This window comes from Fringilla coelebs (assembly GCF_963513975.1).
Source record: "Fringilla coelebs genome assembly, chromosome: 8".
Lineage (NCBI taxonomy): Eukaryota > Metazoa > Chordata > Aves > Passeriformes > Fringillidae > Fringilla > Fringilla coelebs.
Window position 1 is genome coordinate 4346904 of NC_140066.1, and position 13149 is coordinate 4360052.

Consider the following 13149-nt stretch of genomic DNA (forward strand, 5'->3'; position numbering starts at 1 on the left):
CGCCCCGCCCCCGCGCCCCGCCGGGGAGCGCGCGCCGCCCCGCCCCCGCGCCCCGCCGGGGAGCGCGCGCCGCCCCGCCCCCGCGCCCCGCCGGGGAGCGCGCGCCGCCCCGCCCCCGCGCCCCGCCGGGGAGCGCGCGCCGCCCCGCCCCCGCGCCCCGCCGGGGAGCGCGCGCCGCCCCGCCCCCGCGCCCCGGCGGGGAGCGCGCGCCGCCCCGCCCCCGCGCCCCGGCGGGGAGCGCGCGCCGCCCCGCCCCCGCGCCCCGGCGGGGAGCGCGCGCCGCCCCGCCCCCGCGCCCCGGCGGGGAGCGCGCGCCGCCCCGCGCCCCGGCGGGGAGCGCGCGCCGCCCCGCGCCCCGGCGGGGAGCGCGCGCCGCCCCGCCCCCGCGCCCCGGCGGGGAGCGCGCGCCGCCCCGCCCCCGCGCCCCGGCGGGGAGCGCGCGCCGCCCCGCCCCCGCGCCCCGGCGGGGAGCGCGCGCCGCCCCGCCCCCGCGCCCCGGCGGGGAGCGCGCGCCGCCCCGCCCCCGCGCCCCGCCGGGGAGCGCGCGCCGCCCCGCCCCCGCGCCCCGCCGGGGAGCGCGCGCCGCCCCGCCCCCGCGCCCCGCCGGGGAGCGCGCGCCGCCCCGCCCCCGCGCCCCGCCGGGGAGCGCGCGCCGCCCCGCCCCCGCGCCCCGCCGGGGAGCGCGCGCCGCCCCGCCCCCGCGCCCCGCCGGGGAGCGCGCGCCGCCCCGCCCCCGCGCCCCGCCGGGGAGCGCGCGCCGCCCCGCCCCCGCGCCCCGCCGGGGCGCGCGTGGAGAGGGGCACCGAGCAGTTTTGCTGGCCCCGGGTACCTGGCCCAGCCCAGCCCAGGAATCCCTGCCATCATTCCCTGCACCATCACCCGGCCCCACGGCGGCTCCGGCTCCGTGGGCGGGCGGCTCCAGGAGCTCAGAGTGGGCAAAATGGGAGCGAGGGAGAGGAGGCAGCCGGTGCCAGCGGGTGAAATGGCTTTGCTGGAGCTGGCAGGGGGAGCAGGAGGAGGAGGAGGGACAAAGTAGTACAAAGAAAAAGGGAGAGAAAGAGGGACAAGGCTGGAGCGGTGGCAGGCAGGGGATGGCCATGGGGCAGGCGAGCATTTTCTTTCCCGCTCTGTGGAAAGCAAAGTTCCACAGAAGTTCCTTCTTGTGCTACAATCTGGAAATCGCTCGTGGTGGCGGTGGTGTGCTTATGAGATTTTTTTTTTTTTTTTTGGTTAAGATACTAAACGATTGCTGTGGGTTTAGTGTTGGTTAATTACTAAAGTATGTACTTTTTGTTGTAAGGTGGGATTCGGAGAAAGGTAATGTAACTTTAAAACTTTAAAAGGATATGGAGAAAAATTTATGAACGGTAATTAAAAGAAAGGGTACTAAGAGTTAGAATAAAACTTTTAGAAAACTTATTTTCCCCTATAACTTTTTGCTGTTAATGTAAAGAAACAAAACTTTAAGTTTTAGTTAGTTTACTACTTTTTATGTAGGTTTTTTTTTCAGACACCTTAGGGAGAGAAGTCTCTGTTGTTACTGTTATGGAGACTTTTCCACAAGGAAGAAAAACTAGTTTTTTTGTGGTTCTTAATTTTTTTACGAATAGCAGCCCCTTGGGAACACTTGTAATTGTGAAGTCTCTTATTTTTTACAAGCTTTTTTTACATCTTGCTTTTGGGGTATGTTGACTTATGGCATATTGTTTTAAAGATGAGCTATTTAAAGGTAAAGGGTTTTAATAACTATTTTTGGAGTTGTTTTTTATCTCTGGGAACAGAGATCTTTTTTTTTCTTGGAGGCACAGGACTTTATTACTCTTCTTTCTTTGTTCAAACTTTTTATAGGATTACAGTTACTTTAATATTTGCTTATTTGCTGTGGAGTCTTTTATTTGATATGAATTAGAACTCTTATCTCTCCATACTTTGAAGCGTTTTAGAGAAAAAAATATTTTTTCCATAGTTTTATCAGAGGATTTTAGCTTTAAGGTTAAGGCATTTCTTTATCTCTCTTGTTTGAGACTTAATTTCTTCTTTACTGATTTAGAAGCGGGTACAACTTTTAGTAGCTAAAATTCTTGCATCAGTTTTTTAAATACCTCCCGTGCAAAACCGAAACAGGTGGATATCGTCGAGAACTGGAATACAGTTTATCTGCCTGAACTGCGAAGGCCGGTGGGAGGGGACTGCGAATCCTGTGCGAAAAGCCCGCGCCGGGACCCACGCCGGAGGACCAGGTGAAGAACCTCAGTCCCCGGTGAAGCTGCTTCTGGGGGTCACCCCGCGGCGTGCAGCGATCGTCCCCTCTCCCCTTCAGGTACCCAGCCCTGCCATCTCCACCCCCCGCGGCTCGCCACGGCTCGGCTCGGCACGCCCATCTCCGCCCCGCGGACCAAGCCCCGACCCGAGCGGCTTTCCGCCGGCTGATTGGTCAAACCGGCCAAAACCCGCTCCCACATCCCAGGGGATCCTGACTCCGGCCGAACCGGGCCGGTGGGAACGGGACCGGAGCGGCTGCGCCGGGTGGCGAGGTCCTCACGGACTTCGCAAGCGGCGACGGCACCCGGAGCCCGGTGAGCGGCGGCGGATCTCGGAGGCGGCTCCAGCCCAGGTGGGACCCGCGGTCGGTGCTGCCCCAGCTCGGGGCTCGCTGCGGGCGGAGGGGCCGCGGTGAGGGGCGGGGGGCTCTGGCGAGTTCCTTGTGCCGGCTCCCCCCGTGTCCCCCTGCGCTGAGATCGCCCAGGGAGCGGCTGCCCGCGGTCTCCTCCGTGCCCGGAGCACCGGGGACGAGCCGGTGCCGCGGTAGCGATGGCTCATCCCGGCTGCTCTCGGTAGGACGGAGGCGGCTGCTCCGTGCCCGGGACAGTTCCCGGCCGTGCGGCACCGGGCTGGGGGCCGCTGCCCGGGCGGGAGGTGTCCGCGCCTGAGCCTCGGTGTCTCGCAGGGCCAACATCAGCAGTGACCTCTCATCGTGTCCCTTTCAGGGTGCCACCAACGCCGCTGTAAAGCTGCTCCCGAGGCCGATCTCCGAAAGGATTTGTTCACATTCCTGATGTGTCGGGAGCAAGGTGTTGCTAGTTCCAGGCAGAGAGATGCCGGCTGTGAGCAGAAGAAGAATGAATCCTGCTCCATTCATGGAGTTGAGAAGGAGCTCTTGCATCCCCAGGAGGGACCAGCAGCCGGGGTTTCACACCTGCCTGGGGCACAAGAAGCCGCTTGGCAGAAGCAGGGGGACGCCACTTGTGAGCGTGCAGCGAGTGCAGATGTGGAGAATGGATTCTGCACCAGGGATGGGAGTGTGAGGGAGCCCCTGGCTCCCCAGGGCAACTCAGCAACCAACAATGAACACAAAAGGAACCTCAAAAGATTGCTGGGTGAGTGCAGGGCCACCCCTGTGGCCTCTAGGGAGGGCGGCTGGCAGGTGTGTGGCTGTTTCCTGATGTCTGGAAGAGGCCTCGTGCTCTGCTGGCCCCCATCAGGGGCTGGAAGCAAGAGCCCCAGCTGCCCCCAAGGCTGTGCAGCTCTCCTGCTGCAGCCTGTCCCCAGCTGTGTCCCTGGCTGTGTCCAGGCTCTTGGCTCTCTGGCTGCCAGCTGAGTGAGGGCCACACTGGCTCAGGGCTCCCTGCTCTGCTCCCTGGCCATGGGCTGAGCAGATTGCAGGGCCAGCTCTGCTCCTGGCAGCCAGCAGCTCTTTCCTGCTCCAGGTGAATGGTTCAGGTCCCATCCTGTGGGCACGGCGGTGCTGATTCTGCTGCTCCTGGTGCTGGTGGTGGCTTTGGGGGTGGCCTTGGCTGTGCAGTCAGGTAAGGGAGGGGCAGCAGCCTGGGCCCAGCCCCTCGGAGCAGAGCGGGCTCCCTGCTCCCTGCACAGGAATCCTCACACCTTCTCCTCTTCCCCCTGCAGCACCACAGGTTCCAGTGACACCTGCGACTCCACTGTTGGTTCTGGGCTGTCCCCATGGCTGGGTTGGCTACAATGGGGTCTGCTACAACTTCTCACAGAATTACAGCACCTGGGCGCAGGCTCAGGAACGGTGCTCCAAGCTCGGGGCCTCCCTGGCCATTGCCAAGGATGAGGAGGCCATGGTGAGTGAGGGGCTGCGGGCGGTGTGGGGTGGCTGAGGGCAGCCTGGGGGTGCTCCTGGGCTGGGCTCGGTGCTCGTAGGGCCGGGGCTGCAGCCCTGGGCCGGGGCCTTGCAGGGAAGGAGCCCCGGCGTGCGGGGGCAGCCCCGGGCACGTGTCCCCCTGAGGGGCTGGGGCAGCTCCCACTCCTCTCTCCTGGACAGGATTTGCTCTTCCTCCTCCGCGGGAGCCGCGATTTCTGGCTCGGGCTGCGCAGATGGGGCGAGCGGCTGCAGTGGGAGGACGGCAGCAGCTACAGCTCCCAGTGAGTGCCGGGGAGCCGGGCAGGGCCTGGGGGCACAGGGGCACAAGGTGTTCCCCCTGGCAACTGGCGCTGGCTCTGCTCCTCCCTGCAGGGTTCCTGTCCTCGGCAATTCCCAGTGCGTGTACCTGGCTGATGGAAAACGATTCAGGAGTGAGTTCTGTACAACTGAGCGGCAGTATGTCTGCAGCAAGGCCCAAGCTCCCCTGTAGCAGGGGCTGCAGAAAGGACCTTCTCCACGCTGGGCAGTGCCAGCTTCACCTCTGAGCCCAGCACAGGGCTGTCCTTCCTCAGCTGCACCCTGTGCCTTGCACTTCCTCTCAGGGTCACCTCAGTGCCTCTTCACCCCCAGCTGGCCTGGGGCTGCAAAGGAAAAGTCTCTGCAATCCATCCTGCCACTGATGCTGCCTGGAGTGAGTGGGTTTCCCTCATGACAAAACAAGCTCCAATGGGAAATCCACATCTCCCTGGGATCTTCGAAATGTTCACAAACTGCCCAGAATGTGACACTTTTGGACTGTCTTTGGAAGAGGAGGAATAGCAGCTGACACGTGCTGAGCAGGAATTCTGCTTTTGGCATCAGGCTCCTGACTGTGAGGAAGGGTCTCTCAGTTCCTGACTCTCTCTCACCTTCGGAGGAGGACGATCAGAGGTGCTACTTGGGGAAGGGAATTCGCTGCCACAGCCATAAACCCAGTCTGGAGCTGCTTCTTCTGCCTTCTCCCTCACTCCATAAACCAGCCAGGTTTTGCCCTTGCACACTCCAGCTGGAGATCCTCATATGTGGGACTTGCCCCCGCTGTGACTCAGACTCAGCAGGATTTTACCCCAAAAGAGCCAGGCACTGGTTTCAAGCCCTGGGAGTCATTTATTTAATGGCCAGCCTGAGAGCTCCCCCATCAGCCTTTGGTGGTTTTATGTAAAGTTGCCCAAGTTCTGCTCCCCTTGTTTCCCCCATACGGTTACAGTTCTAGAATGTATATATTGTATACAGTTCCTGAGTGTATATATTGTTGCTTCCCTTTTGTTTGGGGTTTCTGGATCCTGCCCCTCGTACTGTGCACGGCTCCTCCCCGTTTGCTGTTTCTCACCCTTTATTAAAGTTCTTCTGGGCAGCTCCATCGAACCCGCTCCTTTTCATTTGCACCACCCTCGCCTGAAGTCAGGGAACCTGAGAGGTTTGTCACAGCCACCCTCACTGTGACACTGACAGAAAAGCATTTAAGAATACTTTTAGTACAAATATTGCATTAATCAGACATTCTTTAGGAGCCAATTCCCCTTTCTTTTTGTTTTAGAAATAACATGCATGTGTCTTGCTATGAGCATGAAGGGAACATCAAAACAAAACAATATATGCAGTGAAACAAGAAACTGACAGTAATCAAGAATCAGTCAGATAATACATGTAATTAATTCCAAATGTGAAATTGGATTATTATCAGGGTCTTAAATACTGCACCATCACCCAGAGGCTGCAGCAGCTGACAAACCTCATTTCAGTGAGGACCTGGAGAGCCATTCTCAGGAAAGGTGTCCAAGCTCACTTTAAAAATAGATCCAGCTGTCCTATTGTTGGAGGGTCAAATTGCCAAGTCCAAGAGACTTGGATACAGTTTTGAGGCAGAAAACATCTGGGTTTGTTGGCAATTTTCCAACCAGGGAGAGCCAGGGCCTGGCCAGAGCCCAGACCCTCACTGGGAGGGTCTCCCTCACACTCCTTAAAACAAATCCCTCAATAACAGCAGCTGTGAGATGCCCCAAACACAGCAAACTGCTGGAGTGCTCCTGTGAGAATAACTGGGGCTGTGTCTGATTGCCACAGGGCAGAAGCTGCCTTGCCCTCAGCAGGGCACAGCCCTGGCCCATCAGGATGGGTCACAAAAGGGTCAGCAAAGACCACAGGAGCTCAGCTCAGATGGGGCTTTTGACAGAGCCCAGAGATCTTATCCTGGAGCTCTGAAAATGATGAGACAGCCCTGGGTCAAGGCACAGCAACCCTGCTGGAACAAGAGGAGGGACCAAAGGCTGAGAAGGCAGTGCAGGGAAGGGCTGCAGGCAGCCTGGGCACAGAGATGCACCTGCAGCTGGGGAACAAACCAGAGAGATCCCAAAGTGACACCAGTCTGTAGACAGTCACACAAAGAGATGGCACAGCTCATGAAAAGCCAGGTATCAATAAGGTAATGATCCCTTATGAATAATGCCTGTTCTAAAAATGAGTGAATTGACATGATGGAACCAATAGATCAGCAGTGCCTGTCTCAGGAATTGCAGACAATATTCTTCCAGCATTCCTGTATCCATACCAGTGAAACACTGAACAGCTGACAATGGATAACAGCCATAATGTAGAACAACCCCCCACTCTGCTGTGTTATCTATGGAAGATAAACCAGAAGAGGTCACAGTGAATGATCCTGTCAGGCAGTGCAGCACTGACACCTGTGCAACCTGTGAGAGGAGCAAGGGCCCAACAAACTGTATCTGCTTCTACCCAAAAGCAGGTGTTTATCAGTGCTTCACCACAGCTGTTTCAGTCGGATCTGTCTGATCTTTAGAACAAAATAACTCTATCCTGCAATTTTGTTTAAATAAACATATTTAAACAAAATTAACATAGGTATTAAAATCAATTGCAGTGTAACTCAATGCCACCTCAGTTGAATTAGAGGTACCTTTAAGAGAACTTAAACTTAACATCTTTAATGCTGAATAAAAACTGATCTTAATAAAGCTGCAATAGAAAATGAAATGGTTTAAAGTGAAGACTGAAACTTGACCTTGTCCAAACTCAGCAACAGTCAAATCTGACAGAAGTACACCTCAGCATCAATGAGTTTTTACAAAATTAAGTCAATAGAGTAATAAAACATAACATTACTCAGACCTAGCTTTGCTTAATCTTAGCAACACTAAAATCATATTCAAACAAAACATAACCAAATTAACAATCAGTATCCTTAAAAGTTCTGAATAAGTTACAGAAGAAGAATAAGTTACAAAATGTAACTTATTCTACTGCTATTAATACCTAAAGGCACTGAAAATGTGAGGTCGCCTGCGGCCAAGCGGAGCCGCCGTGCCCGCCGGGCAAAGCCGAGCCCCGGCAGCGGGGAAAGCCCCGGCGGCAGCGAGGTGCTCGGCGGGGAAAGCCGAGCTGCGACTCCGCCCGGGGCTCGGGGTGAGGCGGGGCAGCCCCGCGCCTGCCGACACCGCCGGGGGTTTGCATTGCGCTCGGCCGAGCCGAAGGCACTCGGGTTCTGATCCCCGGTGCGGGCCGGTAGCGCGGGGAGGCGGCAGAACGGTGAAGGAACCGATCCGGGAGAAGGCAGCGGGGAGCGCCGGGGAGAGGGGACGGGGCGGGGAAGAACAAGGCCACACCTCCGAGCTGCGATTGGCTGCGCTGCGAACGCTGATTGGCCAGACCGGCCGAAAGCCCGCCCACAGCCGCAGTTCAAACTTTGGCGCCGGGGCCCCTCCATGCCTACCTTGCCCGCGCTGCAGCCGCGGCTGCGGGCGGCGCGATCGGGACATCCCGGAGCGGCGGCGGCGGCGTCCAGATCCGGTAAGGGGATGGCGGAGCTGGGAGGCGGCTCCAGCCTCGGTGGAAGCGGTCGGTTGTGCGCCAGCTCGGGGCTGGCTGCAAGCGGAGCGGGGTCAGGGGGGTTGTGGCGAGTTCCTTGTGCCGGCTTCCCCCGTTCACTTCTGTGAAAAATAGAAATAACTGCATAGTGCTTTTGAAAATTTAATAATAATATTTATAGCATAAGGGTAAAAAAGGACAAAATTTCCAGCGCTTGGTGCTCCTAGCCAACAGCCAAAGGACACGCCAGGATATACAGACAATGTTATATTTATACTGTTACCTCCCTATGATACTTGCATATTCATGTCATTCACGAATCGATCAAACATTCTTTCGAAATTCCTGATATTTCTGGAACTCTTTTCTGACTTCTTCACACTCCAGCTTATCTGTATGACATCCTGGGTTTCAGGTCAATATATTGTATTTCTTCTGGTGCCTCCATCCTGTTTCACATTCTCTGTTAAGATTTTAGCTGTACTCCTTAATTTTAACGTGGTATTCTCAGATTGTCCTCCAGTGGTCTGGTTTGTGTCCCGGTTATCTTATCATTTGTGTGAGAAACAACTGCTCCCTTTGAAAACTTAAAAAGGTTTATTAAACCTTAACAGAAATAAAACAAAGGACTACAGAAGGAAAAAGCTGCAGCGCTGGGAGCTGCCCCTCATGCACACCACGAGGCCAGTTCATCTTCCAGATGGGTGCTCAGCCTTTTATACCCCTGGGGGTTGCATCGGCCAGCCCTGGCCCCCCCAAAGTCTGTCAGTGTCAGCCAGCTCTTCTTTCCCTTTTATCGGTGGGGACTGCTTTCCTGTAACTGCACTGGAGGTCAGGTGTTGCCATGCTCACCCCCTCAGCACCCCCTGAGCTTTTCCATTCCCCACTGCCCCATGCAAGGGACACATGTGCAGCCTTCCCTCTGCCTGTCCTAGACACCCCCGGATGTCTGATGGCAGCAATGCAGGGGGAAAAGGGAACTGTAGGGAGAACAGAGGACCTGTATACTACAATAACATAGCTATACATCACTAAAGCTTTTCTTATTTTCCTATAATATTTGTATTTTAATTGCAAGAGCCAATCATCTTATTATCTATAACAATTGGGTGGGTCGGTCAGTGGATGGCCTTACAATGATTTTAGTTACACAAAAGCCTTTATCACATCTCCTGAGTTATAACTCCTACTATTTCTAAATAGTTATAATCACTAACAACATGCATACGCTAAAACATAAATGCGAAAGACAAAATTACCTGGTCATTTTTGACACGGACAGGGAGCCACAGCGGCCGTGCTGGCGCTCGGTGTCCCCGGGCTCCGAGGCGCCGGGGCAGGGAATGAGGGGCACAGGGGTGAGCAGCCCGGCGCTGCTGGTTCTTGTCCCTCGGCAGGCGGAGGCGGACTCGGACTCCGAGCCGCAGCTGCCCCGGGCCGGCAGCACCCGGCAGCTCGCAGGCGCTGTCAGCGCCCGTCCCGGCACGGAGCTGGGCTGCAGCGGCTGCAGAGCCACAGGGGCCGGGGCTGAGGGCACCGCAGAGCTCCCGGAGGCTGCGCTTGTCTCCGCAGCTGCCGCCGCCACATCTGGGCAGCGGGGACAGCGCAGCCAGAGCTGGCACCGCCCGCCTGAGCCGCGGGGTCCCGCAGGGCCGGCACCTGCAGTGACCGCTCATCGTGTCCCTTTCAGGGTGCCATCAGCGCCGGTGTAAAGCTGCTCCCGAGGCCGAACTCCCAAAGGCTTTGCCGGCACTCCTGATGTGTCAGGAGCAAAGTGCTCTTTGTGGGCAGGAGGAGAGTGATTCCTGCTCCATTCCTGGAGCTGCAAATGAGCCCCAGCATCCTCAGGAAGGACCAGCAGCTGGGGTTCCACACTTGCCTGGGGTGCAAGAAGCCACTTCGTATAAGTATGGGGATACCACTTGTGAGCATGCAGCAAGTGCAGATGTGGAGAATGGATTCTGCAGCAGTGATGGAAGTGTGAGGGAGCCCCTGGGGCCCCAGGGCACATCAGCAACCAACAATGAACACAAAAGGAACCTCAGAAGATTGCTGGGTGAGTGCAGGGCTACCCCTGTGGCCTCTAGGGAGGGGACACTGTCCCCTCCCAAGGACAGGGCTGGCAGGTGTGTGGCTGTTTCCCGATGTCTGGAAGAGGCCTCAGGCCCTGCTGGGCCCCATCAGGGGCTGGAAGCAAGAGCCCCAGCTGCCCCCAAGGCTGTGCAGTTCTCCTGCTGCAGCCTGTCCCCACAGCTGTGTCCCTGGCTGTGTCCAGGCTCTTGGCTCTCTGGCTGCCAGCTGAGTGAGGGCCACACTGGCTCAGGGCTCCCTGCTCTGCTCCCTGGCCATGGGCTGAGCAGATTGCAGGGCCGGCTCTGCTCCTGGCAGCCAGCAGCTCTTTCCTGCTCCAGGTGAACGGTTCAAGTCCCATCCTGTGGGCACGGCGGTGCTGATTCTGCTGCTCCTGGTGCTGGTGCTGGCTTTGGTGGTGGCCTTGGCTGTGCAGTCAGGTAAGGGAGGGGCAGCAGCCTGGGCCCAGCCCCTCGGAGCAGAGCGGGCTCCCTGCACAGGGGAATCCTCAGACCTTTTCCTCTTCACCCTGCAGCAGCACCACAGGTTCCAATTCCACCTGCAACTCAGCCGTCGCTTCTGGGCTGTCCCCCTGGCTGGCTTGGGTACAGTGGGGTCTGCTACAACTTCTCACGGGATTACGGCACCTGGGAACAGGGTCAGGAACGGTGCTCCAAGCTCGGGGCCTCCCTGGCCATTGCCAAGGATGAGGAGGCCATGGTGAGTGAGGGGCTGCGGGCGGTGTGGGGTGGCTGAGGGCAGCCTGGGGGTGCTCCTGGGCCGGGCTCGGTGCTCCTAGGGCCGGGGCTGCAGCCCTGGGCCGGGGCCTTGCAGGGAAGGAGCCCCGGCGTGCGGGGGCAGCCCCGGGCACGTGTCCCCCCGAGGGGCCGGGGCAGCTCCCACTCCTCTCTCCTGGGCAGGATTTGCTCCTCCGCCTCTGCGGGAGCGGCGATTTCTGGCTCGGTCTGCGCAGACGGGGCGAGCGCCTGCAGTGGGAGGACGGCAGCAGCTACAGCTCCCAGTGAGTGCCGGGGAGCCGGGCAGGGCCTGGGGGGACAGGGGCACAAGGTGTTCCCCTGGCAACTGGCGCTGGCTCTGCTCCTCCCTGCAGGGTTCCTTTCCTCAGCAATTCTGAGTGTGTGTTCCTGGCTGACAAGAGATTGAGGAGTGACAACTGCTCCAGTGAGCGGCCGTATGTCTGCAGCAAGGCCCAAGCTCCCCTGTAGCAGGGGCTGCAGAAAGGACCTTCTCCACGCTGGGCAGTGCCAGCTTCACCTCTGAGCCCAGCACAGGGCTGTCCTTCCTCAGCTGCACCCTGTGCCTTGCACTTCCTCCCAGGGTCACCTCAGTGCCTCTTCACCCCCAGCTGGCCTGGGGCTGCAAAGGAAAAGTCTCTGCAATCCACCCTGCCATGGATGCTGCCTGGAGTGAGTGCATTGCCCTCATGACACAACAACAAGCTCCGATGGGAAATCCAAATCTGCATGGCCTCTTGCAAATCATCACAAACGGGTCTGATGTGACACTTTTGGACTGTCTTTGGAAGAGGAGGAAGAGCAGCTGACACGTGCTGAGGAACTGAGCTTGACCTTCCCAACAGCTCTGCTCTTCACTTCCCAGCCTGGTGCCCTTGGGAATTTCCATCTGGGAGCGTTGGCCTGCTGAAGGAGAGGCTCTGTTCCAAACACCCACCCTTTGCAGGAGTCCCCCACGATGGCATGTTCTCCTGCCTGCACTGATCCCTTTGCCTCTCAGCTCCAGCTGCAGCCCAGAAAGCTGGCAGCTGTTAAGGGCCCTTTGCCATGGCACGGCCCCACCCAGCTGATTCCCAGCCTGGCAGCACAGTGGGCGCACATTCCCAGCCCTGGCGCTTGTTCCCATCCCACTGCACGGAGCCCACTTGTTCCCCAGTGTTCCTGCAGGAATCCAGGCCCAGGTGTCTCTGGGGGCTGCAGGGGCTCTCCTGGGGCTACGTGGGGGTGCCTGTGGCATTTGGGAGGGGGCCTGAGGTGTGGGGGTGTCTCTGGGAGTCCTGCTCTTTCCCCTCATATTTCCCATCCTTTTTCCACTCATGTTCCACACCCTTTTCTCCTCACCTTTCTAGAGCTTTCCTGCTTCCTAAACACCAACTTTTCACCATTATGCCATCTCCATTTTTAACTCTTCCCCCCCCCTTTTCTGCTGCTCTTATTTTTGCCAATTTTTGTCCCATTTTTTCCTGCTTTTTTCTGCCCTTTTTTCCTCCCTTTTTTGCCCCTTTTTTCCCCTCCATTTTTTCTTCTGCCCTTTTTAGCCACTGGTTTTTGCTACCTTCTTTTCCCACCCTTTTCTACCACCTTGTTTTTCAGGTTTTTTTTTTTGCTGCCCTTTTGTTCCGCTTTTTCTCCCAGCCTTTTTTTGTGCCTCAATATAAATCCCTCATATGATGGAATCAGTGGGGGTTCCTACCAGTTTAAACCCTCAAAGTAAGGCACAACAGACATACCTTGTTAATTTAAACTGAAAGATGATGAAAATTGAAGATTTGCTCTCATTTCAAACCTATCAAATCCCATCATAAAGGGTGTTCCCTGATCTATCTCAGCAGGAAAATGGGGATTCCCCATCCATCCATACCCCTGCAATAATGGCCAAGGCAGGGTTCCTTTCAATTGATGCCCTTAACACTGCAGGTGGATGGGGATTCCCCCAGCTGAAACACAGACAAGAAGGGAACATTACCCAGTTAAACAACTGCAGAATACACTTGGACAGAAATCCATTGAAAGGGAACTACACACCACCTCTCTTCCCTAATTAGCTCCATCAGGCTTCCTTCACTAAAATCACTCTCAGAATTCGAAGTGGAGAGCCTCGTGTGTTACCTCAAAGCAGAGGAAGAGGCAGCATGGAAATGCTTCTTCTTCCAGGGCAAACTCTGCTGGGAGCACTCCCAGAGCCTTGCAGGGCTCCACTGTGAAGCTGCTGAACAAATGGAAATAGTTGGGATGAGCACAGCCCCAGGGAAATCCCAGCCCCACTGATGGAAAAGTCAGATTATCCAGGCAGCAACATCAGCTGGAGTGTTTGCAAGAGAGCAGCTTTGTTCTGAACCTCAGCCCAGGGGT

General features: G+C 57.2%; 2 protein-coding genes across 3 annotated transcripts; both read left to right on the forward strand.

The window, feature by feature from the left end:
* The first annotated feature begins 2542 nt into the window (after nucleotides 1-2542).
* LOC311156624 (C-type lectin domain family 2 member G-like) lies at nucleotides 2543-5311 on the forward strand. Of its 2 annotated transcripts, XM_084210682.1 has the most exons (6): nucleotides 2543-2614; nucleotides 2988-3377; nucleotides 3708-3806; nucleotides 3907-4088; nucleotides 4289-4389; nucleotides 4481-5311. In XM_084210682.1, exons 2-6 carry the CDS (start codon nucleotides 3056-3058, stop codon nucleotides 4596-4598), a joined length of 822 nt encoding a protein of 273 aa, XP_084066808.1. In that variant the 5' UTR covers nucleotides 2543-2614; nucleotides 2988-3055; the 3' UTR covers nucleotides 4599-5311. The 2 variants fall into 2 exon arrangements, with proteins under 2 accessions (XP_084066808.1, XP_084066809.1); XM_084210683.1 differs by lacking the exon at nucleotides 3708-3806.
* A 4684-nt stretch (nucleotides 5312-9995) lies between these two features.
* LOC311156698 (C-type lectin domain family 2 member B-like) lies at nucleotides 9996-11268 on the forward strand (the record flags this gene model as incomplete). Its single annotated transcript, XM_084210883.1, has 6 exons — nucleotides 9996-10028; nucleotides 10271-10274; nucleotides 10384-10482; nucleotides 10581-10762; nucleotides 10963-11063; nucleotides 11154-11268. 6 exons carry the CDS (start codon nucleotides 9996-9998, stop codon nucleotides 11266-11268), a joined length of 534 nt encoding a protein of 177 aa, XP_084067009.1.
* Nucleotides 11269-13149: the final 1881 nt, after the last annotated feature.

Excerpts from the sequence above, each read along its gene's own strand:
- LOC311156624 (XM_084210682.1), top strand. The coding sequence starts at position 3,056 with ATGTGTCGGGAGCAAGGTGTTGCTAGTTCCAGGCAGAGAGATGCCGGC. Across the intron at positions 3,378-3,707 it reads GAACCTCAAAAGATTGCTGG|GTGAATGGTTCAGGTCCCAT; the intron begins GTGAGTGCAGGG and ends TTCCTGCTCCAG. Across the intron at positions 3,807-3,906 it reads GGCCTTGGCTGTGCAGTCAG|CACCACAGGTTCCAGTGACA; the intron begins GTAAGGGAGGGG and ends TTCCCCCTGCAG.